General features: G+C 37.3%; 2 protein-coding genes across 5 annotated transcripts in view; one reads left to right on the top strand and one right to left on the bottom strand.

Moving 5' to 3' along the window:
* The window catches only part of jvl (javelin-like), a 74,129-nt gene extending 52,579 nt beyond the window's left edge, over window positions 1-21,550 (top strand). For 3 of the 4 annotated variants that reach the window (XM_076118821.1, XM_076118824.1, XM_076118822.1), the window contains exons 2-7: window positions 14,487-14,615; window positions 14,861-15,097; window positions 15,332-15,814; window positions 18,088-18,186; window positions 18,555-18,938; window positions 20,071-21,550. In XM_076118821.1, coding sequence (XP_075974936.1) covers window positions 14,487-14,615; window positions 14,861-15,097; window positions 15,332-15,814; window positions 18,088-18,186; window positions 18,555-18,938; window positions 20,071-20,439 — 1,701 coding nt within the window. In that variant the 3' untranslated portion in view covers window positions 20,440-21,550. Of the gene's footprint in view, window positions 1-14,486; window positions 14,616-14,860; window positions 15,098-15,331; window positions 15,815-18,087; window positions 18,187-18,554; window positions 19,067-20,070 lie in introns of all 4 variants that reach the window. The other variant, XR_012959628.1, reaches the window with a different exon arrangement.
* LOC142975764 (uncharacterized) lies at window positions 21,539-26,973 on the bottom strand. The gene is made up of 16 exons (XM_076118820.1): window positions 26,771-26,973; window positions 26,555-26,682; window positions 26,420-26,468; window positions 25,856-25,976; window positions 25,463-25,555; window positions 24,815-25,034; window positions 24,542-24,577; window positions 24,210-24,267; window positions 23,626-23,716; window positions 23,392-23,517; window positions 23,121-23,291; window positions 22,735-23,013; window positions 22,569-22,647; window positions 22,172-22,484; window positions 21,856-22,010; window positions 21,539-21,775 (listed from the first exon to the last, which is right to left on the bottom strand). The coding sequence occupies exons 1-16, from the start codon at window positions 26,899-26,901 to the stop codon at window positions 21,669-21,671; spliced, it is 2,157 nt and encodes a 718-aa protein (XP_075974935.1). The 5' UTR covers window positions 26,902-26,973; the 3' UTR covers window positions 21,539-21,668.
* Window positions 26,974-27,413: the final 440 nt, after the last annotated feature.

The following is a 27,413-nucleotide window of genomic DNA, read 5'->3' as shown; positions in this document are numbered from 1 at the left end:
CATGACCGATTCGTTATGAAAAGAAACCCGTATCCATATACGGGACAAAAATGGCCCGAAAACATTGTGAGGAGTGAGTAACAATACATTAAATCACAGGCAACATGTGGTAACCCTACAAATATGTAATCAATTGTGAACATCGTAATAAGCAACCGCAAATGTACAACCACCTATATTTTGTGTAATTCGTCTAATTGATACGTTTCGTTTCGGACCATTGTGAAAGATAATCAACATGGCGAAACATTCCAACAATTATTCACCGTGTTTAATGGAATCCAGTTGTTACAAAATAACGATCTCTTGTTTCGATGCGTTTTGTCATGTGTATCGTTAATTGGTAGTTTTATTACGGTATGTAACAAACTAACTGTTTGTATCCACTTGAATGTTCTGTGCCTTGTGCGGCGGCTTGCACTACTTTCCTGACCTTCATATCATACATATTTTTATCGCACATCTTGCCCATATTATAATGAATTATAACGTTATTTAAATAATTCATTACACATAATAATTTTTATTTACATTTCAAGAACGTTTTACCGTAATATGACTTTCAAACAGTAAGTTTACAAGAAGGGTCCGTTACTATTAGGGCAATAATTGTATCTGATTAAGATTCGGGTTGCAGGTAGCTGTAGAGACTGGTAGTCGAGATATCAGATGGAGCTGTCAACTGCTTACGTTGCGAATTGCTATGGCCGATGGTTAGAGTAGAAACATATTAGTTTTATGTCTTATCGTGTACGACTTTTATGAGTCGCTTATACAGTAAATGTGTCTTAAATACTACAAATGGTACAACAGTAGACTCCGGATATAGTAATGATTAGACACTAACGTGAATTTATTGCTTAGAACCAATATGGCCTTATTCGTTTTCCTAACATATATGCGGTAAAGTGGGATTAATTTGTTCGTACATTGCAATTCATCAGGCATACAGAATTAGATGGGTGGGTGCAACAATCGTTCGCCCACGCTCGCCGCTTGAAACAATGAGCCGTGAATGAGTCTAAACGTTCCCCATGTATGGCACAACATCCTACGAGTCAATTCAACTAATTTATTGGTCGTATACAAACTATGTTCTTTTGTTCCACAACATTGTGAAATAGAAAGTTTATTTCAGAACTTATACTACTTCTTAATGTTGTTATTTTTCCTTAAAATATATCTACATGATTTACAAAAAAACAAAATTAATTTTTGTTGTAACAGAAAAGTCTTAGTACCTCTATGTTCCGTGCTCACGTAGAAATGATGTCGAAAGAAACGCAGGTGTTTAAGATGCGGCTTTATAATTATAAAGTAACGTGCGTCGACCTTCTAAAGCATGGACTTGCTTGAATGTCTAGAGCACAGATTATCGAAATTTATTCCTAATTAGATTGCACACTATCTCTAAGGCCACATGCGCATGCACGTGCGTGCTTTCGTGTACGTGACGGGTCGGGCATTTAATAAGAGATTAGCTTTTTGAAACAACCTATTAGGAATCCTTTAGTATTTCCCGACGTCATACTGGGCTTCAGTGACGACTGTATCCACGGTATAGAACAAGCTAGTGTCTGCTAATTAATTCAGTGTACGAATTCCACCCATGCAAACAGTTGCGTTATTGTGTGAACCTCGAGTCCAATTTACAATTTTGCAAATTCAGCTATACAAAATCATTGCATGTGCCAATTGCATTGTTCAATTATTATTGTGATTGGCATAAGTTGTAAAAAGCATGTCTTGTGTTGTCAATATTAGTTCGTTTCCCACCAACTTATCGCTTTTGAGTGTCACTATTGTGTACTGTGTTCAGTGTGATTGCGTTCTGGAAAAACTTTTGAAGAACAATTTCAGTATTATTGATACTGAATTGAATTGTTTGTTATGAGAAACCAGCTGTGTTATACAAGGAATAAGTGAGTTGGTTATTAATTGCTACTACAAAGTATGTAATATTAGATTAGATCCGCTAAGGAAATTGTTTAAAAATTGGTCCCTTAACATGCGATCGTGATTTTTTCGATTGGTCGCGGTGCAGCGGCAGTGGTCTGGTTTCACGCACCGTGGTTGTTTGGGCGGTGCACCACGCTCCGTTGTGCACCGGCATGCGGCCATTTTCCGTATGCGTGTGTTCTGCCTAGTTTCCAACCAAATACATGTATAATTTTATACTATGCTACAAATACATTACATTAACCTGTTATGTGTTATTTTAGAGTTCCACGCCGCAGACAGTTATGATGTTTTCTTGACTGATTATTTTATTCATAGTTCATTCTCCTAGACAATTCCAAAAACCTATTTTGCATAGATCTTGATCCTTGTTATAGTATGCATAGAACGTTACAGTTATAACTCGTGTTTTGGATTGTTGAACTGAAATTGGATTCTGATATTGTTTGGGATCTCATTGTGATTCAAAGAAACACGCAATATGCCGTTATAATAAATTCATTTTGTGCTTTTGAAGACAAAGAGCTTATTATTTGTTATAAAGGTTTTATTTATCAAGGATTGTCTTCGTTACTCAAAATGAGGCATTGAATTAGAACCATAATAAGTCGTTTTTCTACTTCTATTTGAAGAGTTTTTTAAAACAATAAAGGAGGCATCTATTGTGTTAACATTTCTATTCCAAAACGTTAATCAAAGTACTACACTATAGTCTTAAAACTGCTGGACTTACTAAAAATATCTAACTGGACATAAAGATATCTTTGGTTGCTGCTAAGTGCTAGTACAGTAAGAAAATCATGTATAATGGAGAATGTTACCTAATTTTGATTTTTAGCACTCCATATTCTCGTTTAAAAATAAAAAATACTGGTGAAAGAATTACTTCGATACGTCAATTAGTTTTCGATTTATAAGTAAAACAAGTTGTAACCGCACGACGCTAGCTCTCGGTGACGGTGTGACGTCACTCTACACTTGCTCAGTCTGGCTCACACAGTCCGCTTGAGGTCGCGCGCTCGGTGCGTTGAAATTATTCCTAAATACTTTTAAAAATGTTCAATTCAAATACTAGGAAATCATATGTTGTGCCTAAATGTAATTTAATATTATGTAAGTAAGTACATAAGTAATAATAAATAACTTCATCTTATAATGAAACAATTTCTAACCGGATTGATCGCCAGTTTATTGATTTTACTGTGGCAGGAAAAATGTAAAATCGATAAGTATACGATTATTTCGGTTAAAAACTGTTTCATTATAATATGCAGTGATCGTAAATATTTATCTAACATTATTACTTATTATACCTATGTATAATATACTAGAAGCCGCCCACGACTTCGTCCGCATGGAAACCCTTCCCGCGTAAATCCCGATCCTTCGAGAACTCGAGGATAAAAAGTAGTCTATGTGTTATTCTGGGTCTTCAGGTAAATATAAAATTTCATCGTAATCGGTTCTGTCAAATTTGCGTGAAAGAGTAACAAACATCCATACATACTTACATACCTACATACTTACATACATACATACATACATATACAAACATACGTACATACGTAACATACATACGTACGTACGTACACACATACATACGTAAATACATACATACAATGACATTTGTATGTCATTGTATGTATAACTTATGTACTTATGTATGTACATATATACATTCTCACAAACTTTCAAATTTATAATATTAAGTAGGATTTCGGAAGGAACAAAACCTCTATTTGTTTCACAAATAATTCGGAACCATTATTCCATTTATTTTAGGTACATTATCCGATTGCCCTTTTTAAAATCCTTTATCCATTTTATTAATCGAATAGTATTTACTATTATTATAAGTTAATTTATACATAAGCGGACGAAAACACAACAAAATACTACGCAAACTATTACACCTACAACAACGATTGGCGACTTAATACTAAGCGGGACGCGGCCCGCGCGGCGCGGTAAAGTAGTATGACGTCACAGCCGCTCACGCGGCTGTTAGCGGGACTCGATATTTTTCGAAACTTTGAATGCTTATAAAATCAAAACTATTTGGTATTTTTGACTAAAACAAAAACTAGTTTATATGTATACCATACAGGCTATACTGTGTCAAAATTTCAAGCGATTTGGCATACCTAGTAACATTCTCCATTAAAAGTTTCAGCCGAAAGGCTTCCTTTCAAAGTCAAAGGTGTGACTAATGGACGTTATTTCTATGTAAACTATAACGTACAGAAATACTGATATGCATTACTGAATATGCCAGCCTCAATTGCAATGTACAATATGCCCTGGAATTCAAATAATATTTTTCTTTGGAAATGGAATTGTCTGCATTTCGTTATAAAACTGTTGAAATATTCATAGCGAAATATCGATCTTAAAATACACAAACTGTAAGCCGAGATAATGAGTTTTTAAGGGTAAAGGGTCGTCGCCTAGCTTAAATTGATAAAACTGATTAGTGGTGTTTTCAGAAGTACATTTTAAACCCGGGTTACGTTTAAACTTTGTCTTTTTAAGTGAATACCGTTGTTCAACCGTACATACCGATTGATGACCGAATAAATGAATAGCCATCCGTCGAAAATCATCCTCGGAGATGATCGTTTTTACTAACTCATTATTTCGAGTAGAAACTTTTTACCGCACTATTATCATCAACAAAAAAATTATAAACATCATATTGCTATCGATAGTGAAATCGTTAAACTGTTAAGGTTTCATATCAAAAAATGAACCCTAAAAATGGGGCGAACGAGCAAGAGAGTGAAAGCATGCAACGGTTGATTGGATCACGTTGCTCCTCGCTTCTTTTATTTATTGCTAAGTGTCAACTGTTTGCCAACAACTAATTTAGTTACGGTTGCTCTCGTCAATTTTACTTGGTTGTCCGTCCCGTACCGTTTACAAGAAGGTTTTTCTTAATACATTTGTAACAGTTCAAGAGCAAGCTCACAAGAAACGCGTTGTGAATAATTTTGGAATGCTCGCCATTGTATGTTCGTTTATACACATTTTTTGTGTCGGTATTATTGAAAGTTTGCTATTATAATATTTGAGTGCTTTTTTGTTTGTTGGTGTTTGGTTTCCGCATAAGAATAGAACCAGGTGTTACTTGCGGTTTCGTTCGTATTATAAGTTACCTTATACAATTTACACCATTCTCTATTCAAGTGGTCGCAATAATTTCGTATAAAAGAATATTTTCGAATGAATAAATGTGAAGCATACATTATTATACTAGTACAACCTTACATCCACAAGCAAGAGAGATTTGTTTTTTATTTAGAGGGTTGTTAGTAGTACAAACATAACCATCAGAAAATGTTGCCTCAATATTGGTTTACTAAATAAATAACAGATGTAAACTAAACAACATCTCGTAAAAACGAGCTCCATAATGGTACTTCGCTTAATAACACAAAGCAAATAAACTAACAAATTACTTTGTAAGCATACCGACCTTCGTATTCGCGAACGTATATTTTCTTTCCATTACAATTTGTGTGTATGAAATACTTATTACATACATAGAACAATAGAACTGCTGAGGTCAAAATGACTGCAAAAAAGAACGACTTGTAGGTAATGTTTGGTGATAAGTGCCTATGTATCAAAATGTATGGACCTCACGAGCACTTGAGAATAAGACATATAATGAACTCGTTTATTTGGTCTCAAACGAATGTAACGTTTGTAGAGCTTTGAGAAAGAAATCTATGGTTACTAGTATTTGGCATGTTTTGCAGTGAACGACTCCAGTATAAAAAATAGATCCCAAGCTAGTTAAAATTCTACCTTAGTTAGATTCATAACCTTTTTTTCTAAGGGCATCTCTGAAGACGACTCTGAAATTGTTATTTAATCTGTGCTCTCCAAACATAATCTCCCAGCTTAACTTAAACAGGGACTTAACTGTAAGCGACATAATGCTGAGCAATAGCCACTTACATTACGGTACGTTCATTAACTCTTCTCAGTCTAGGAAACCGATGGAGCCGTTAATAGCAACGCCTCTCGTCTAATAAGATAACCGCAAATAAAGCTCGACTAAATTCCAATAACTTAATAGATATGCGCTGCCAACTAGTTCTAACGCCTTCTCCTAACCTCGCATGAACTATAGATTACCTGCATTGTTACTTACATTTTGTTGTTCGCAAATATGAATTGGAATTGTTTCTGAAGTCTTTGCCCTCTAAATAGAGCGGTATTTAGCAATTTCAAAAGAGCTCTTCTTGTCTAGTACTCCATTACTTTTTTATTACGTTGTTAGTACCATTGCTAGGTTAGGACTTTTTATTGTTGCCATTTTGATGGCTTATGTTATTAACTTATTATTAATCGCGTGTTGTAAGATAATAATTTGTACACATATCACGCAAAACTTGTTATTGTAATATACCAGTGTGGCGTGTGTTCCTCGTACCTAATTACTTGAGTTTTTATATTGTAATGACTCATTGTTTTAGTCCGTGTACCTTGATCTTTCATATACAATTATCTAATATTTTGTACTACTTATAAATCTAATTTACTCTACCACGTCAACGGCAACTTCGTTTATTTATTTCAATACAACGTCTTTGTGTTATATGAAGGACTTAGGCTTCAATGCTTATAAAAATGAACACAAATGAACGATTTGAACGTGTACAAGGTTGGTTTGAAATAGATTTTTGTAACCTAAATTGAATTATGTAAGTTCGTTTATTGCTCTGAATTTGTGCGTAAACTGGAAACATTTTAATAACATAAACAATAAAAACGTTAAGTCTTTCCTTTACAACAGCATCAGCTCATAATTTACTCGAACCTTTTCCTACCGACCCGTGACCCGCATCTTAGGTAGCGAAGAGAAATAAATAATTATTCTTCAATGTAACAAATGTACTAGGAAAAATATTTGCATGCATTACATTTTTGTACAACTGCACATTCCCCTAACATACTTGTTATACATACATAAATGTAATTGTAAACGACTAAAGTTGACCGAACATGCACATAGAATTTAGGCGTAGCGTAACAATTTGCATACATATGTAAGAGCGTGCACCAAAGCGGTTTACTTTTGCCAATAGAAATAGGACGTGAATGCACGATTTGCGCTTTTTGTAAAGAAACGAATTTAACATAAAGCTATGCATCGGTGATCATATTTGTCAGTGAGTTAATTGATCTGATAGTAAAGTAGAAATTATGTCTGCCCGGTGGAGTATACGAGTGTCAGATTATTTTTGCACGACAATACAGTATAGCAATTATAGTATACTAGTGTCAGATAAGTCAGACTTTAGAATAAACATAGGATAGGCTACCCGAAATCATCATAACAAATATTTTATGACCGTAATGAAATTTTGTTTTCGTTATTTTGTTCAAAGAAACCTACGTTTATCTTACGTGTGTTATTTGTATTACGTGTTCACGAACAAGGTTAGTATTGTACTTAATCAAATAATTATAAAAAAATGTTTTGTAATATATTATCTAATTTCTAAAACAATGTAAACTAAAAGGTAAATATATTATATTAGAATTATACCGTGTTATGAATGAGGATATTCTCCGGGAAAAAACGCTTCGAGCCTACCTAAAGTAATCGTGAATTCTTAGTAAAATGACGAAACAATGACAAAACTTTGTCATTTAATACATAAAATGTTGTGACACGTATTGCCCCATCTTTTCATGTAAGTATTTGCAGCATCAGTTGCATATAACGATTGCTAATTTGAACCGTGATGTTTCGCAAACGCCTTCATTAGGTCTACTGGTTGCAATGTTTTCCCAGGTGCGAAATACATACTTGTCAAGTTGTCACCACGCCTTAGACAAACTTTTTCATACATGTAACTCAGTATTGTCATGCAAATAATAGCCCCCTTTAACGAGTTTTTTACTTTCTATGGTATAATTACCTGTTGCTGTATTAGTAAGGTTTCGTATTTTTAAAATACGCTTGCATGCCATGTATGTTTTGTAGTGTTAGCATAAATAAACAAATTAACTAAGTATTTTGTTGCCTTGAATTGTTTAACTGTCTGCCTTTTTTGTTATGGTTTAGATTTCACATTTTCCGTTTTGCTAGTCTTATTTATATTTCTATCGGTATACACTAAAAAACACGACATTTCAGATTGATTATAATTAATATTTGATATAAAATTAATCAACATGCGATCCGGCAATTATTTTTATAACAATATTTGCTTTCTATTTACGTAGAAGAACGTCTACAGTCTAGTTATTTAAGTGCTGGTGTAATTCTCACGAAATGCGTCAGCATTGTTGTAAATTCCCTATGGGTGACCAAGCCTTGAATGGACACACCTACTGCAATTTTCCTTTACCAAACATATTGTATGTCATTTAAGTGATACCTATGTTAACGACGATTGTCAACAAAACGATAGGTAGAAACACAGAAACGTAGAATATAAATATTAAATAAGTACAAGTGACATAATACATGTGCAACAATAAGTTATCCATTTAAGTTCTACTTAATTTTATTGCTATCTTCATTACTTTAACAGCTGTTTTGACAGAGTGTTCGCAGTTTGTCGTAAGTTGTCGACAAGACACGTAACATTGCGGTTATGTATTTGACAATTACGTGAGGAAGTCTGGGGGATTGTGCAAAAAAAGTAGAAACGTGGGACCGTTCTTAATATCTCGTTTGTATAACAAATGCTCCAGTTGCTCGTTGCCCACACTCTGTACAAAATTATAGGGAACGGATAAGTAGAGGCTTCAAAATCGTGAGCATTTGTAATCGACTTGATTGACACCTACGGCGTGTGGTCGTAACTTCGTGTAGATAATGATGTATGCAGCGTGAGATGTTGAAAGGGGCTCGTAGAGAAACAGGCAGGTCGATTGATCTGTGGTGAAACAATGCTACGTTGATATCAAAACTCACTATCGGCACGTTTGACTCATTGTTTGTATGACACCAGGTAGTCATTTCTGTCCTGAGGGTAGCTTAAACATATAATAATGGTGCTTTTGTATATTCTGTTCTACCTTTTGAAAAGTAAAACATTTAAGAGTGGGTGTTTCGAATTCAACGGAGTGGGTGTTTGGAAACGAAAATTGTCTTCGTTATAACATTTTGTCGCAGCGCACTGAAGTCTCGAGTTTTTGGCACCCCGGACTGGCATCTCCAATAACTGCAAAGGTCAAACGTCATTCTCCCGTTCCAAGTTATATAACAAGAGTTATCACTGTTCGTATAAGCAGGTTATATATTGCTGCCAATATAGATCGGCAAACATCCGATATTCAGGAGAATGACCACGGGAATTGACCGACGGATAGCACTTTAAATGCAAATGCGATAGAATTGGGAAAACTGTATAAGTAAAGTGAGAATTACTTTTAGGAATCCGCAGTTAAATGGACTAAGTATTATTTTTTCTTTTAGCGATAATAGCCATAACTAAGCCGAACAGTAAAAATCCGCATTACTCCATTAAGAACTGAACGCACCACTGTCTCTAACATACCGGACATGCGTTAATAAAATTAGAACATAGCATTTCTCAAGCGTACCGTGCCCAAATGTACCGTTTGCTGTTAATCTTTCTAATTAACCACCACAACATTTCTTTCGCCCAAGGCAAAGTAAGCGTACCGTGAATCACACACGTGCAATGTCTCTTTCATACACAATTACACAGCAATAACTTTGTTAGTACCCCTCTCATGTCTAACACCAAACGCACTTTCTATCTGAAGAGATTTTAGTCTTAAACTTACATAAACCGGCTAATTCTCACACATATTCCCACGCTGCAAATAAAACTATGAGTTTACTTAATTGTTAATGTCTCTTCGTGTTCGTTAAAGGAAAGCAAACAAGTTGTGTTTCATATCTTTATTACATCCTTTATTTACTCAGAACGCTTTATGCCAGTTGATGTTGAAGATTTTATGAATCTTCCATGCTTGTAAGTCTGGTAATTTATTACATAGGCGGAAAAACTTGAACAGCTCATTAGATGGTTACCTAACAAATGACCGGATATTTTGTATTATATGTTCCGCGTCATTGTTCAGACTTCAGAGCGATCCTTGTCCTTATTCACATGAAACTATCGTGGACATAATAATAACACTTATTTTAATCGATGCTGATTATACATCACGTACAGGCGAGTACACACGGAAATAATGAGTGTAATATAAAAAGAATAATAAAAAACAAAGTACCCGTGAATCTCGCTAACGGTAACATAATGCCAGTTGTTATTCGTCGCGGAATATGTAGAGCGATCGAAATGAATTCAAGACGAGAACGTGTTGAATAGCAATTCTATGTTTCGGCCTTTTGAAACATTGTTTGTGGAAATGGAACACCTGATCTCTGGTACGCTATAACTCAGTCATAAGAATCTGTCGCTTGCGTATTCATCAACAAGACAAATGGGACACTTTCACTAAAATATAATACTGACACAAGATTAGTTCTTACTACTTGTAAACCTGTAGTAAAAAAGATTCTCATTACTACGTTGTACAGCCGTCAGACGTCAAATAAAATGTCTCACGATTTTTGATCTGATGTTTGGTGAAGAATGGTAAAATTCTGGTAAAATATATCTACTTTTATTAAAGTAAGTTTGCGAAATCTATTACGCCAAGCTTCACAATTGCTTGTTAAGTGAAACATTGTTATAAACAATTCGATTATTTAACTTCTTATTCTATTTGTAAAAGTCTATTGTGGTTTAGACATAAATAGAAGAAATTCTAATTGTGCTAGAACGTTATTTGTGAAATTAAATAACTTGTTTTAGAAAATAAGTACAAAAAGTATGAAATAACCTGTTATTGACAGTCAATTTGATGTAGCCTTGTGCAATTTCACTTGTATAGTACTCATCTATATAATCAAGTGATATTTGAAATATTATGCTTGTTAACACACGAACTTTTATTTCAAGTTAAGTAATGTTAACAGATGAGTAATTTTTGTACTGCCCACTTCAGACATTGGCAAATCCAATAAAGCGTTATACGTAGTCACAGTTTGCGTTACAGTATGATGACATTGCGTCAAGTAGACTATTGTTTTGTTGACTCTACCACATTATCTCCATTGCAAAACTGTCCACTGCACCGTGTCGTCTTCGGTCTTGTCTACGTGATTTATCACAACATCGCTATCACATCGCAGCGAATCACCCAACTCGAATTACCCATTCTCACATAACACAGCTACTTTCATGTATTCCACTCGTTTTACAAGCCACAAACATGTCTATGTATCGGAGAAATCTTTCACCGCATCGATCAGTAGTTTCATCGTGCAAATAAGTAAGTATACATGTTGGACACTCGCTTACAATCTAAATACTCATCATTACTCGCGTTTATGAAAGCGTCGTTATGTTATGTCGACGTGTGCACGCGTCCATAATTTGCATATTGTTACGTCTCGCCGGGTGAAAATAAACAATCGACAGATCCGGCAGTACCGTCTAATCACGCCGAGTGGTGCAGAGTGGCTCACGGCTTAATGTCATGTCGCATTAGTGAATTGCTATTATAATAACACGCAGCTGGTGCTCGAGGTGTGCGCGGCCTTGCGCTGACGCAACTCTAAAGAAAGTGAAACTAAGAAACCACCAAAACGTAGTGTTATTGAATGAAAAGTCCGTCGATTGTTGCGGTCGTTTGTCAACACTCGATAGGCCGGCAATTACCGCCGCAACCCGCTTTCTCGACTCGTACCGCCATTGTCGATAAGATGTAACTAGTTTTACTTAATCGACCAAGGATTATTCAAATTTGTAAACTAATACGTCTAGCGGAAACGAATCGTGCAATGTGTACTTTCCTTTTTCGTATCGTAACGTGAAATGTACTGCGAATAGTTTCCATACTTGGAATGAGTTATGGGACACCCAAGAAACTATCATTGTAAAACGAACACAAGTTAACAATATTTCATACAGTGCCTCCTACTTCTAATTTGTAACGCATTGTTTTCGACATTGTATCCGGTAAAGCCCACCGTGCTGACTTGCTGACTCAAAGATTGATAGGCGGTGTGTCTGATTCATCACTCTTATTTGCACCTTTTCGGAATACAAGTGCGTCATTTATTATCTGCAATATAGAAACATCAGTATGTAATATTGCAATATGTAGAGTCCAACTGTATCTAAGGCAAAGAAAATAACGAAGTTTGGTACTATCCTTATGCATAGCACATAAATGTATGTATTGACATAAGCATAGCATAAATCTTCGTAATTCCTATGCAGTTACACCTATCCTGATATCAAAATAGTTGCCAATTTCCAAGCAGTTCCCAATGAGAAAGCGTAATGTAAAAAGAAAAATTGAATACGTTTTTATAACAAAAGCATGCCAGTGCTATTTGTCTACAGTTGTAAGTAATGCAGCTATTCACATGTGCACGGGCTATAGAAAATAAATACCCATTGAGTAAATAGGCTATTGTTCGAACACTTATCAAAACAATGTCATTTGGTATTCAAATTCAATACAGGCATTCAAATTTGCACGGGACCCGCATCTTTTATTGTCGAGTTTATTGCAATATGCACTTAGTATTGCAAATATGTGTGGGTTATATTGTGAAACTGTTTTTGACTAATGATCCATAGTTTAAAGTTCAAACCCTGTGTGCTATTGTGTACTATTCCTTGAACAATATTAAAATAACGCTTTATTATAATGTAGGAATGGATATGACACGAAATATTCAATCGTTATATTCTGTTGACAGGTAACATGAATAAAGTCAGTCGATTACTGTTGCCTCTTTTTTTATAATTTGCTTTTTAAGGATTGTCTCTGTATCCAACTGTCTATGTATTATCAGTAGTGTTTTAGTAATTAGTAACGTGCCCAATAAAAGGGCAAAATTACATGGGACTAACATGGTTAGTGGCGAAATGTGGGTGTATTATATAATATTCCCCTCAGTCTGCAACTTCGGGGATATCACGTATTAGACGTAATCGAGAGTTTAAAAATTCTGTTTCTTGGGGGTCCGCTATCAATCTAGAATAAATTATCTACTTATCTTCGTTTCCACGTAGATATTTTTATTAACAATATGAAGTCGAAATTCAACATCATCACATGTTTTTATCAGCACTTAGGAAATTACACCAAAGTACATTCCTTTTTTGGTATGAAACGTAAGCGGTGTTATCGAACTGATAAAGGTTGTAAGTCATCGACAACACGACAATAAGCCAGTATTTGTTGAAACACTAAGCGGATAATAAAGTACGAAGTATTTCTCATTAATATTTGTTAATATTATACGTAGTAAGTGCTTCATAGGCTTGAACTCTTGGATTATGTGTCGACTGGTGAACATACAGGTACACTTACATACAAATTAAATCCTTTTTCCTGATAGAGAAGGCTCTAGAAGACAAGGTCATGAATTCTTAGATAAATAAATTCTATATAGTTGGAGTTTCAAAGTAAAGCATTTACTGGCAATTGTCAGCAAAATTGCTTGAATCGACTTCGTTTATAGTCCAAGCGTGCCAATAAGATTGAAAAGTTTCCAATCTTAAATTGAAACGTCAATTACAACCAATGATCCTTAGTACCGGCTGTGCCATTTAAACGCTGCTTACTCAGTTTACGAAACTAATCGCTGTAAACTGGGTCTTCTGCCGTAATTATGATAGATCTAAATGTTATATTTCGCTTCTCAATTTTTGACCAAATAAATTACTACGATGTTTTCGTATGTTTTTTTCCAAATGATAGCTTTGTCTATATTTGTTTAGAAGTAAGATCCATTCAAAAAACGGTTTAGCAATAGTTTTTATAATGCAACACCAAGCACAATGGTTGTGGAGGAAGACAGAGGTGGATTGTGGACGCTGTGTCCGGGAGAGCACTCGGCCGTGACGCAATTTTACGCTGGGGCGCACGGCGACATTATTTTGTGTTCCTTTAAAAACCCCGTCCGCTAATGACTGTGTGATTTACTAAATCGTTATAGAGTATTTACCTATTGTGTGCGATGTTTATTGGCTTAAATTTCGCTAGTAACCATTACGTTTTGCTTTGAAGCAATCTAGTTTAGTAAGCGTTTATCGATGGACACAGAATAAGTGGATTTTTAAACGACACTTACAGCTAGCCAAGTACTTAAAGACTTGGCATACAGTTAAAGTCAATATTTTTTAGACTTTTCGTTGGTAAACGGGCGACACAATTTATTTCTAAAGCCATTTAAACGGAAAATACATGAATCAAACAGATTTGGATCGTTTAAATGGGGAGAAGATAAAGAGTTCCAAATAGAATGACAAAGTTAAAGAGTTTATTCGTCGATGCTCTTATTGGAAAGTAGCGACACACCGTAATGCTATTGTTAAACATTGATTCTAAAGCCTACATTCTGAACGTCTGTAAAACCATGGGAAAAGTTGTCACGTAATGAGTTAACTGCACTTTATTTATTGAGGTCTTTTTTAACATGTAATGTTTGTTGTTTTCAGACGGGCGGTGCAGACAGCGCCAGCGGCGGCTCGGGAGGTTCTGGCATGGAGTGTCTGCAACTGCGCTCGCCGCCCGGACCCTTCCATTACCCCATCTCGGAGCAGACTAAGTCCCTCGTCGCTCTACAGGTCAGTACCAACCATCGAAAAATCTTGCATTTTGTTAAATGCTTACTTGACGAATATAGTTGGTTTTTCAGAACAGGTCTCATGTCAATAAAATCTATCCTGGACTTCATCACATACAATTCTAACAGTAGTTTGTACCCAAATTGAACATTGGCTATTTGGTCTTATTTTATTTTATATCAGCACCAATTTCTTAAACACGATTTAAGATATTTATTCACTTATTATTTGTTCGTCTCGAACAGGAACTCCAGAATGAAGTCGGAGCTTTGCTTGAGTTTCGCGACCTCGTCATCGAGACATTCCCGAACCTGCGCTCGAAGATGGCGCCGTCGACGCCTGCGAGTGGCACGCGCCGTGACTGGGAGCCCGGCGTGCGCGTGCGCCGCAAGCTCGCTGCCGGTGGAGGAGACGCTGCGCGGGCCAAGCCACAGCCATCCGTGCAGGACTCCGGCTTCAGCACCGAGACCTCCTGCGGCAAGGTAACTAACTGATGGTTCAATTTATTGATGCATTCAATACATTTTACAGATTTAGTTTCCAACTGTAGATTGACTAATGAAAATAAAACAACAAGTTATGTAATCCGACGGAAACATCAATTAACTGTAGATAAATGTCTGCTAACTAACGGTAACTCTCTAATTGTTGCCATCTTAACAAAACTATTGCATGATTAAGAACTAAATGTAATAAACCTGCCGTTCATTTTAAAGGACGCGCACTCTTCCTCCGCCTCCGCATCAGCGTCGGCTTCCCGGTCTCGGCCGCTCGAAGACGAACTGTGGGCGTTGCTCGATGTCATCCAGCGTAAAGGAGTGCGACTACGGGACGAAGTGGAGCAGTTGCGCGGAGAACTCGACGACAGACAACCTGTGGAGACTGTTGAGGACTCGTTTGCAAGAGCGCTTTCAACCGGCACGTGCAGTGAATGTGCCGACACATCACGGCTTCGGGCAGAACGCGATGCTTTGCTTATCCACGCGGCAGCACTGGAGGCTTCGGCGGCGGCGGCGGCTGCCAGCCCGGTGGCCCCGCCCCCCTCCACCCCGCTGGGCCGCCTCGACTCAGCCCTCGACACCCCCTCCCGCCCTCCTCGCGTCGCCACGCCCGACTCCAAGAAGTTCGCGGCGATTCTCCTCGAGAGCAATCCCGTTGAACTTCAAAGGCAACTGCTCACCTCCACCGTACAGAATCAGGTACGATATATCACTACTTGCAAGTTTGTTCGTTAAATTTCTTGGACGATGTACGTTTACAAGTCTATGAATTATTGAGTAACCTATTTATTGCCTATTAAAATCCATTCAGCCTGCTATTTTGTTGAGGAGCAACATATACCGACACGAATCATTGGTCACGAAGGTTGAAATGAAATGACATCTTCTTTAACATGATTTACGGCGAGGAGTTGCGTGTCAATTTTAGGAAGTATTGATTTTTAGGTCGTTGGAAATCTGTGTTGCATTAACAAAAAATATAAAAACAGTTGAGCCGTTAATTGCAGAACGAGTGAGGTAACGAAGTACGTGCCAGTCGTTCTTCAAAACTGTCATTGCATTAACGAGTGGATGGTGTGACGTAATCGCACAGATTTCGGCAGAATTACGCAGAACTGTGCGGCTAATGGAGTGTGGCGCGACGGTCGGCCACCGCCATTAAACTCTACAATACCTACTTAACTTTGGCACCGGTGTATAGTACCATCTCTGTGTGTAGTAATGCATTACAACATATTCCGAAGACATTATTTCTCTCATAGCTTCATCACACAACAGTATTCCATTTCAGATGAATTCTATAAATGGTAAACAATGCGTCGCTAAAACATTTTAAAAAAATATCACGACTTTTATTTAAAAGGTCAATCACCTTTTAGTATAACAGCTGTCTAGTCTGAAATGTATTTGCTACGATTTATGATATTATTCATCTGGAATTGATTATAAAGTCCATCGTAAAAAGTATCAAAACAATATCATTAACCATTACGCTACGCTATGCGTCATAATCCTTGGCCCATTCTAAATGATTGATAGCAATTGAGCCGGTGACTGGGCGCGCGTTTCCTTTTTATTATTTGCTATTACTTGTTCGTGCTTTGTAATTTTAAAGTCACCTCGACCAAAAGGAAGTGCGTATTCTCATAATGTTACCATAAAAGCAGTAAATATCCCGCTTCGTATCATTATGTTAATTTCATATGTAAATTGTAAAGTCATTGTATTTCATATTAATGCCTCCCGTTTATATGAAAGATGTGCATCTCTTTAATGAAAATTCCGCATAACTATTCGTTTATTTGTGCAACATAAAAGCGCACATTAACAGTTCGTTTTATTTCAATTATGTAACTTTATTGTAACGTTATTGCTTTTGCAATGCTTACGCTAGTTCTCTGTCAAAGGTTAAAATCAAACATACAGCTTGTTTGATGAACTACCTATATCGTCAATATTTCTGTCAGTATAAGAAAGTAAAAATTGCTCCAAGGTTTATTGTATGTATTTGTCTGATTAAATATTGGAATATTATTAGATTTGTCCACGTGTGCGAAAAAAACATATCAGTTCTTAACAAGACACATATTTTTAGTTTTGGATTTAAAGTAGATAATAGCAAATACCGATACAGTAGAGTGAAGACGGTATGGCTGACAAACTACGTTACAAATAAATATGTATATCTAAAACACAAAAGATACCAAGAGTGTTTATCATCTCAGATAAAAATCTTACTAGTCTAACTTTTAATACAATCAGCTATTCTGTAAATACTACGTATACTTAGGTGTAATAACAAAATTTAATACAAAACGTAATGATTAATTTGCACAGGAAAGCTTTTTACATTCACATTCACTCATATGTATTATCATAATGACATTGTACATATTCGGTTTATTAACTAGATGTGCATGATGTGAATTTCAATGTATTTTTTCTTTCAAAATTGACTTATCTTAAAGACACTTTGTTTCTTTTATATGTATAGCAACAAATACATTTTTAAACTGTCTGGAGTATGCCTGGACTATTCCATTGATGTCACGTAGGCAACTTCCTATGAAGTGTGACTCAGCTGAGAGAAACAGTCATTCCCCATCTCAAGCTTCCGTCTTGTTATAAGTAATATTATAAATATCTACGTCATGCATCAATGCAAATATTCAAGATAATGCAAATAATCACCCATGTTTGTTACGTAACTGATATATAATATAACACGTCGCGTATTAAATACAAGTTAGAATAATTTCATTATAATAGTTTACAATAAAAGCGGAATGATTGCGTGATGGAGCATCTGACGCCTGAGGTGTCTTTTCTTTAAAAAGGTGGCTGTTTCTTGAAGCCCCGTTGTGTTTCAGTGAAATTTTACATATCGGTGAGGTCAGTCAAAATGTCAGACACATTTAGTGTGTCGTTGTCGTTATTTGTAATAATAAACATAATGTTGTGTAACTTTTCAGGTGTTGAGTGAACGCTTGCGACGTGCGGCCGCGCAACGTACCATGATGTTAGAGAGGCTGGAGCGTGCGCGAGATCTTAACGAAGACCTCAAATTTAGAGTAAGTTACAATTAATGATGCATCTAGCTGGAAAACTTAGTAAATGTGTAGATTTTCATTTCTCGATAATCTAGTTTTGTGATATTATTTGGGTTACTCGAACAAATAATTTTTCGACCTTATGGCGAGGTCGTTCTATTCTAATGTTACTATGTGTCTATAAAACGTATCGTCAAGGTTTTCAAGTTCATCGGGCGTGCTATGCGGCTAGTCGATTATATATTTTACGGTAGGTTAACAAATATAATGTGACTTATTACGATTTTAAATAATATGTAGCGTAGCTAGGTTTACACTCTCTTATCGACTTCTAACACGTCTTCGAATACTATGCGACGATAATAATTTGGAACCCTGTTCGTTCACAGCTAGAGGAGAAGAGCATCGAGCTGGAGGGCGCCCGCGCGCTGGTGCGCCAGCTGGAGGCGCGGCGCAGCCCGGCGCGCTCGGGGCGCGGGTCGCCGGCGCGGCGCTCGCACTGCAGCATGCGCGACATGGAGCCGCTGGCGCTGCCCGACGACAGCGACAGCTCGCGGCCGGCCGAGCCCGCCGACACCCCGCGGCGCCGCCCGAGCCGCATCCCGCTGCACACGGGGCGGCCGGCGTCGGCGCACTCGGTGCGCTCGGCGCGCTCGGGCGCGTCGGGCCGCAGCCGCACGTCGCCGGGCCCGGCCGCGCCGCCGCGCCACAAGGAGCGCGAGGCCAAGTCGGCGGTGCCGGTGCGGCGCTCGCCGGCCGCGCCCGATGCCAAGGTGCGCGCCCGCTCCTTCTGGAACACGTGGTTCTTTAAAGATTCCGGCTCGTGAGAGCGCCCCGCGCTCGCGTCGGACCCGTTCTCGTAGTTGTTGTCGCGACCAGCTCACATGCCATTATGTCTATCGTAAGTTTTGTTTCCCCGTCGTTTCGTTTCGCTTCGGTTCCTTTGCCGGCCCGATTCTAGTTTGATTCAGTTGCGTAGAGCGAGTCCGTAGTGTAGGCGAGCATGTGCTAACGATTGTGTGTCGACGTCACTAACTGAAGCGTCGTCGGAGGACGGTAAAATCGATTCAGCCGGTGCCGGCCCCGAAACTGTCGATTGGATATTGTTTTATATGTCTGAATCTATTTTAACGTCGCCGACCTCATACTCATGTTAATATCGAATTGACACATTCTGTTTGTAAAAGTTGCCGTACCTGAATTTGTGAGTGATTTCATGAACTCATCATTGTAGCCATTTTGTACCATGAACCACAACTTCACCGTACGACATCTTTGAGTGGCTTGGGTTTCTTTTATAATTACATACAGCTAGTTTAAAGTTTGAATTTTAACTTAAATATCATAATAAAAACAAACATAATAAGGAGTGTTATGTAATCAGTGCACATTTTTAACATTATTTTTTGTGATTACTCGTGGACATTAATGAAGACTGTGGTATGGTAAGTGTATAATAAAATATTATGAATTGTATCATTAATTTTGCCACTACACACTATACGACACATTAAATGTTAGTTCTGTGTGTTCATTTTGTATTTATGTTTTTCGTATTTTTATGTTAACGTTACTGACATAGTGGCATAATGGCAAACTAATTGGCTAATCACAAAGCAACGAACGATGCTCTCACACGGCCTCACGCTGTCGGTTTGGTGACTAATAGAATATGTTTGAGCACAAAAGTAAAGCGAACGACAATAACCGCACCGTAGATCACCCCAAAGAGTCGTAGCCGTAGAACGAGCGACACGAAAGATCTCGCAGCGGTCACGTTTCGCTCCCACGCGAGAGTCGACGGCGGTCGTCCTCGACGTCGAGAGCGAGGCTCGGCGCGGCGCCACCGAGCGACGACCGCCGGCGGCACTCGCGGGCGCCTCACACACGATGGACTTTCGACAGAGAGCCGCTCGCTCGGCGTCGGGCGCGTGGCTGTCGGCGCTGGCGGCCGAGTACGTGGCGCGCGCCGACCGCCTGGCGCCGCTGTTCCCGCGCGCGCGCCCGCTGCCCCGCGACCTGCCCGCGTCGCCCGCGTCCCCCGCCTCCGCCGCGTCGCCCGCCACGCCCGCCAGCCCCGCGTCGCCCGGCGCGCGCAGCCTGGCGCGCGAGCTGGAGCGCTCCGTGCTGTACGAGCGCGGCGCGGCCGAGCGCGACTCGCTGTGGAACGGTAAGCCGCAGCAGTACTTTGAGAGCATGAACTACGGCGAGCGCGCCGCCTCCGACGACGACGCCGAGCGCGACGAGTACGACAGCGACTCGCTGGCGCCCTGAGCGCCGACGGGCGGTTCTCGAAATTGACTTTCGAGACGCAACTGACGGTACGTTATTTCTCAAGATACCGATTCAGATTCTTATACCTGCGCGTAGTGCGCGATATGAAATTAGAATTAATTATCTCCCGTAGACGACGTAACCTGTATACCTAATTATTCGCCTTCGGTTCTGTCGCTGTCGGGCCGCACCGGTGAGAGATTTATTTATTTGGAAAATTATACGATTTAAATACATACGCGCTAGTTCGAATGATTTGTTTTTGTATGATAGGTATCGATTAATCGTTCCATATTGTCTTAAAAGTATTACGTCAAATTTTAAAATAAAAATAACGGTAGCTACTTTTAACCTAAGTATTGTCATTCCTAAACCTTATAAGGACAGACTGTAATAATTTAATATAAATTGAGTGAGAGCTTGGAACGACTGTTAGCAAGGCTGTGAAACACTGAAGTGTGCTTGTTGTTTCTGATGTAATCGATAAATCTGGAGTAATAGATGTATAGTGCTTAGTTAACGTGTGTTGCGGTTCTACACGTACTATTGTTGTTAAACACTTTCCAATCGTCCAGTGCTGTACGTCCTAATGCGACAACGCGTGACTGCCTTTGAGTTGTAAGATAACGATGTTAGTTGATTTTATTAGTATACATTTCATACGGCGGACTTAACAAATAGTAGGAGACTGATTTTGTATAAATAAAAATTAGAAATGCTTTACCAAGGTAGGGAACCTCCATATGAATGACCATAATTTTAGTATTTTGTTCTCTTAATTTAAGCTATACCTATATGTAAAATGTACTACCAATTAAGCTTTTAAAGTTTAAACTAATGATAATGTACCAATTCTATAATGTAAATGGCTGTATTTTATGTAATTAAGTATAAATGTTTTAGAATAATTAATTACGTCGACTGTTTATTGTACAGCGTTCGATTATTACTATTAGAATTTGTAAATTATTAAGCCATTACCTACCTATTATTAAGATACTCATAAATCTATCTAGTTAGCTTGAATCTAGTTGATGACTTATTATGTAATGTAAAGTGTACAGAAATCATATCATTATATACAGATCGTAAATAAAATTGTTCATATCAATGTAATGTTTTATTTAAAATAACACCAGTATGTCTCTAGGAGTCAACCTATTTAATCAACATTAAGTCGAAATTAACAAATAAAAAATGTACAAAAGTAAACAATTCATTAAAAAAAATTATATTTGTTCTTGAGAGCTCGTAAGTTTGGGACCCAAAGTAATGTTAGTAATTTCTAGTGTATCTGGATCCTTGGAAACGTTGATGAACCTATGTTGCCTCAGTTCTGAAACAGGAATTTTGAATTCAGTTAGTCATTGTTAAACTGCGTCGGGAGTTGGTACAAAATATAAAAAAATGTCTTACTGAGTATCGAAGAGAAACAACGCGCAGCAATGACACGCTTATGTCCAGCTATGATAGGACCTTTGGAGATCAGGTTGCTTACTGTCACTGGCTGTCGACCGGTTTTAACAAATTTAAGAATCTTGAGCATAGTTCCTTCAGTGCCCCATTGATCACTGCAACAATAATCAATTATAAGGAAATTATACACAAAGTTATATTAATTTAAACATATAAATATAGGCAGTAAATTAATTATTAAGTAGGTAGTTCATTAAACCATAAATACATTGTTTATGCCAGACTTTCATCAACGGAATTGTTCAGAAACTCTTACCGTATAAATCTTTTGGAATCTGTAGTATGGTCAGAATCCCCAAGAGATACTTTGGTCCTGTCGAGGCTTCCAAGTGGTGTCTCAGAGCTGTCGCTCTGATTCCCGCGGCCAGATTTGCCGCGTGACCCGGCGCGAAGTGAAGTATGTATTTCTGCCTCAGTGACGATGGGAGCGGTTATTTGTATGTCAGCCAATCCAGCTTCTTGTAACATCGACGACACAATTTTTTCCGCACTTTGCTCCGGTGCAGGTTCCGCAGGTGGCAACAGGGGTGGTAAGTTACTCGATCTGTTTTCTTTATCGGCTTCCAAATCTGAAAGAGTAAAGGATTAGGTTGTGCATTTATAGAAATTAAATTCCCACAATATAAAGGTGACCTGTGTGACTAGGTACTTACCAGCAAGTTCGTTGGATCTTTGTTGAGCTATTTGGCTCTCTCTGAATGACACATAACCCACTGAACGCTGTCTTTTGGGCTGTAAAAGAAAAGTTAATTAGATTCGTCTAAATATAATCAGCAATTATATTATTAATGAAAGACATCACTACGGTAAGATACTTACGCTCATTCCTACTTCTTGCTCTGCCACTCTTTTACGAGCTTGCGAAAGAGTCTCAACTTTTTGCGTGGGCATATCAGCTATATCTAGTTCCATTTGTTCAACGACACTGACGCGCGGGGCTTCAGAAACATTCATTAATTCTGCCGTTATGTTCTCTGGAGCTGTAGTCGGCTCTAATAGAACCTGTGGTTCTTCTGGCACGACCGGTATCTCTGGTTCCTCTTCTATTCTCTCAAGCATCGACCTTGCAGCAGTGCGATTGGATCTCTGCATTACTTCCTGCAATATACTGTTAGTATTAATGGTACTGATTCAAGTGCAATATATTCGAACCCGACTTAAAATACAAAAATTATCATCGATATTTTAACAATCAATATTTTTACCTCCATTTCGCGTTCTGCACGTGGCTGCACACTAACAACTCCAAGGTTCCTTGAAAATAGTCGACTTATTTCAAACCCGATATTAGTATCCACTCTCACACCACCTTGACATGGTCGACGAAAATACAGCTCTGGGGGTACTCGGATAGATATAATGTCATCGGAACTATCCTGGAAATGGAAAATGAGGTTCTGTTACTGACCAAAATGTCAAATGAGGGTAGTTTAAGAATAAATAAGTAAAATGTTTTTCTTTACGAATTGTACGTACCTGGCAGCGCAGTTCCAATAATGTATTTTCAAGTCTTGCCCGGAATTGCTGCGTACTAATCTTTATCTTCTTGTCGATTATCAATCTATTGCGAATTCTTCGTCTTCTCGGCTGCGGTTCAAGTGCCTGTAAACAAAAAAAAATTATAGCTTTGATGGCGATAATACAAATATAGGGAAGTAATACACTTTTTGTTTTAAAATATATCTTTGATAAATTTAGATTAGAACACACCTCTAATTCAATTTCTTCTGGCTCCGGTTCTCTCGGCGGTGCTACTGGAATAAACCTGGGCTCTTCCGGAACATGTTCTTCTTCGCGTGGTCTGTTCGAAATTTAAAAAATATGTGAAGTCAACCTACAACTTATGATGTTTTAAGTATATGCCTAAGTACACCACACATAAGAAGTACACCTGTAAGTAACTGTGAACAGCGTGTTTGTAATAAAACCATATGCTTTCTAGCTGACCCGGCATACATTGTTTTGCCATATTAATAAAAAAAAAATAGTGTCACTTAGGGGTATGAAAAATAGATGTTGGCCGATTCTCATATTACCGGATAAGCACAAAAAAATTCATCAAAATCGGTCAAGCCGTTTCGGAGTATGACGCGAGAATTTTATATATTAGATTTTTTCTAGAAACTGTTTAAACCACATGTCACTTAGGTCTACCTACAGCATGTGCTCTACGGTAGACATAAGTTCATGAAAGTATCGTTAGATCTGAAGAATTTCCAACGTTGAAATAGCTTTCATCGAACCTGTTTTTTCTACATCCATACCTGTATTTGTTTCTGTAAGTGGATACTAACTTTTCTGGTTGAGGAACGGACAATTCAGGAGGCGGGATTTCAGGTATTTCAGGAATGTCTGTGAGAATATAAATTGGGTAGAATAAAGGAATTAATACAATTTTATTCTAATTAGGAAGTAGGTAAGGACAGTATGTTTTTTTAATTATTTTTTTAACTTTATTATTATTATAGGAGTTAGTTATATTTAAATGCATGTTGATTAAGTATGTAGGTATCTACCTACTTCATTTTTTTAGGAAGGATCATAATAGATGTAAAAAAATGCTGTAGTTAATAGATATTGAAGGATTTGGAAAGGGAAATAATGAAGTCGACATTATTATATTTACCTTTTTCAAACTCTGGAATTAATTCCTCAGCTGTAGCTGTAACGAAATGACAATTAAAAACACAAGTAACGTAAAATCTACAGAAAATACACATCATTCATCTTTTTCCCATTCTCAAATCATTATTAATTAATCTATACATTACGGGAGGAGACCCTTGCCCAGAAGTGGTACCTACATCATCAATGGTTTAATTTATTTGTTTTTATACATATTTTATGACAAAACATTTTAAATAAAAATAAAAACAAAATTGTCAAAATCAGTAAGTACATTTCCTAAACATAGTGAGTTCATGTTCGGAGATCCTCTCCATCTGTGCATCATGTAGATATAGCCGCGACTTGTCTTGTGATTTGTCAGTATTGTCCAGTCCAGCGAGCTCCAGCCCTGAGTGTGCTGTGGACACTTCTGTGTTCACTAGCATCATCTCTAGGGTGCGGTCTTGCAGAAATTGCAGTGGTTGATCCAGCTGCTCTTCGCCGAAACCATCCTAAAGTATGAAATTTGCTATGGGTAGGTACTTATCCCAAAAATATGTGTTAAGGAAGATGTAAGTTGAAAATAGGCGACCAATTACAGGTGAAAAGTTAATGTTTATCATTAACTTTTGTGTGCTAGGTGCTACTCAAAAATTTCTTCAGTATGGCAATCGAACTTACGATCTTCATCAGACGTTACCACTACAGTCGCATAATATTGCGACAGGAACAGTTAACACACACAGAAACATCATATTTATTTGGTAAAATTTTTAAATTGTCGAAATTTATTATAACAAAAGTACATACATAACAAAATAAGAGTAACGATTATAGCACATGTCGCGCCATCTGTCGGGTAGAATTCGAACTATGGTTTTTCTATCATCAAAATTCTATTCAAAGATTTAGAATCATCTGCTTTATCGAAAGTACTTACATTTGGCTTCGACAACATTTCAGCAACAGACACGTGTTCAACAGGCTCCCTCAGAGTTATGTCTTGAATATTTGCAACAGCATTTCCACTTGCCTAATAATAACATGACAAAATCTTACAAGATTCTTGTTAGAAACTTATTATTTTACAAAGACAACAAAGCAATAGCATCACTGACTAATAGACTGCTAGACAAAAGTCTATACCACTGAATACACTAATTAAATATACATTATAGGTTGATATATAAAACTGATTTTAAATAAAAATTTCAAATTAATATTGGCAATGCTTATTGTAAAGATAAAGCAACTACCTTCCTCTTACATCATGAGCTCTCTATACATTAGTTATTAATAACACTCAGTGCACTCTACATTATAGTATACAAACCTGTATCATCTCTTCAATTCTCTGTTCATTTTCTTGTGGTTCTTGTAGTATTTCCTGTATGTTTAGCTGTTGCAAAGGGCGCCTTACACGCTCTACTACCTCTATCTCTTGGACATTCCACCTAGAGTCAAAAACAAGCTTACAGTTTATTATACTAGTTATACTAGACAAGTATCTACTAGGTACTTTCTGTTTAAATCATATTATATGAATTGTCAGAATCAACTCCTAGACAGTCTGGATAAATATTAATATACCTAGGTACATATTGATGTATTATTTGTGATTTTAGAGTGACTTTAGTGCTCACCTAGTGAGCACTAAAGCTATGAGAGTAATAATAATTAAGGTGCATAAAAAGTAGTAAACTTACACAGGGGAAAAGTAATGGGTAAAAAGTTAAAAATAGGTTTTATATTCATGTAATAATATACCAGTGGCCAAATGGTGGAAAACTACATATTATACATACTTACATACATTTTAGGTCCATTATGAACTAGTTATGGATTAATTACAGAGTACCTTTATTACATAGTAAAGACTATACAGAGTAATACTTACTTTTTGTTAGTGCTTTTGATAACATGGGCGTTGATCATGCATAAGTCACCTAAGAGTTAAGAACATGTTAGTTTAAGTGGTTAACATAAAAATATTTATCAGTAATTTTAAAGTTATTTGAAAATCAAGGCTTACCTAAGAATACATTCACTTTTCTTTGATACAATCTGACTAATCCCCGAAGAAGTTGAGAGCTGAGTCGTAGAGAAAACCTTTGGTTGGGACGCCCTGACTCGTTCGTCATGACTTCCAATAAATCATCGCTATAACAACAATAAATGCATAAAAGCCTGTATATTATGAATCTATAAACATTTTACCACATTTATTTTATAAGTTAGAGATACGTACCATATTCTTCGAATGTCTTGAGACCAAAGTTGCCTGTGAGTTATTGTTGCAAATCGTAATGGCCAAGAATCTGCAACCCAGCATAGGTAAAAACGCCCTCCTCTCTTTAAAGAATCCACGGGGTAAAACATTGTTACATTAACAAATTAATTTGTATTTCAAATTATATCCTCTGCTGAAAGACAAACTGCCTAAAATCTGCATGCAAGCGACGCTTATATTCCCGCCAATATAATAATGTGACGTCATATCCCAACTAATAATGCTCCGAAATCAAACCGTTCAGAAATAATAAGTAAAATTAAAGTAATCAGAAAAACAAATAAATAATAATAATAAATACACTCTAAAATTGGCAACTATCCACATTTTGTTTATGTCTGTTTTTTTATAGTATTTTTACGAAAAGTAAAATTGTTCGCTACTTGTATTATCGATAGCTATTTTAAAATAATCAACCAAATAAGAAATTTTGAATCAGGATTCTTTAAATAATTTATTTGAAGAAAATGTATAGATTTACTGTTATTTTCTTAGTAGCTCGGTCAATTTTTTAATGCTCATCTCAAATTAAAATTTATCATAACAAACTCTTATTCACCAAACACAGCTCAATAAGGAATCTTTTGCTAAATGCTATGAC

This window comes from Anticarsia gemmatalis, chromosome 9 (assembly GCF_050436995.1).
Source record: "Anticarsia gemmatalis isolate Benzon Research Colony breed Stoneville strain chromosome 9, ilAntGemm2 primary, whole genome shotgun sequence".
In the NCBI taxonomy this organism is placed as follows: Eukaryota; Metazoa; Arthropoda; class Insecta; order Lepidoptera; family Erebidae; genus Anticarsia; species Anticarsia gemmatalis.
The sequence above is the reverse complement of the archived record's forward strand: the minus strand, read 5'-3'. Positions and strand labels throughout refer to the sequence as shown.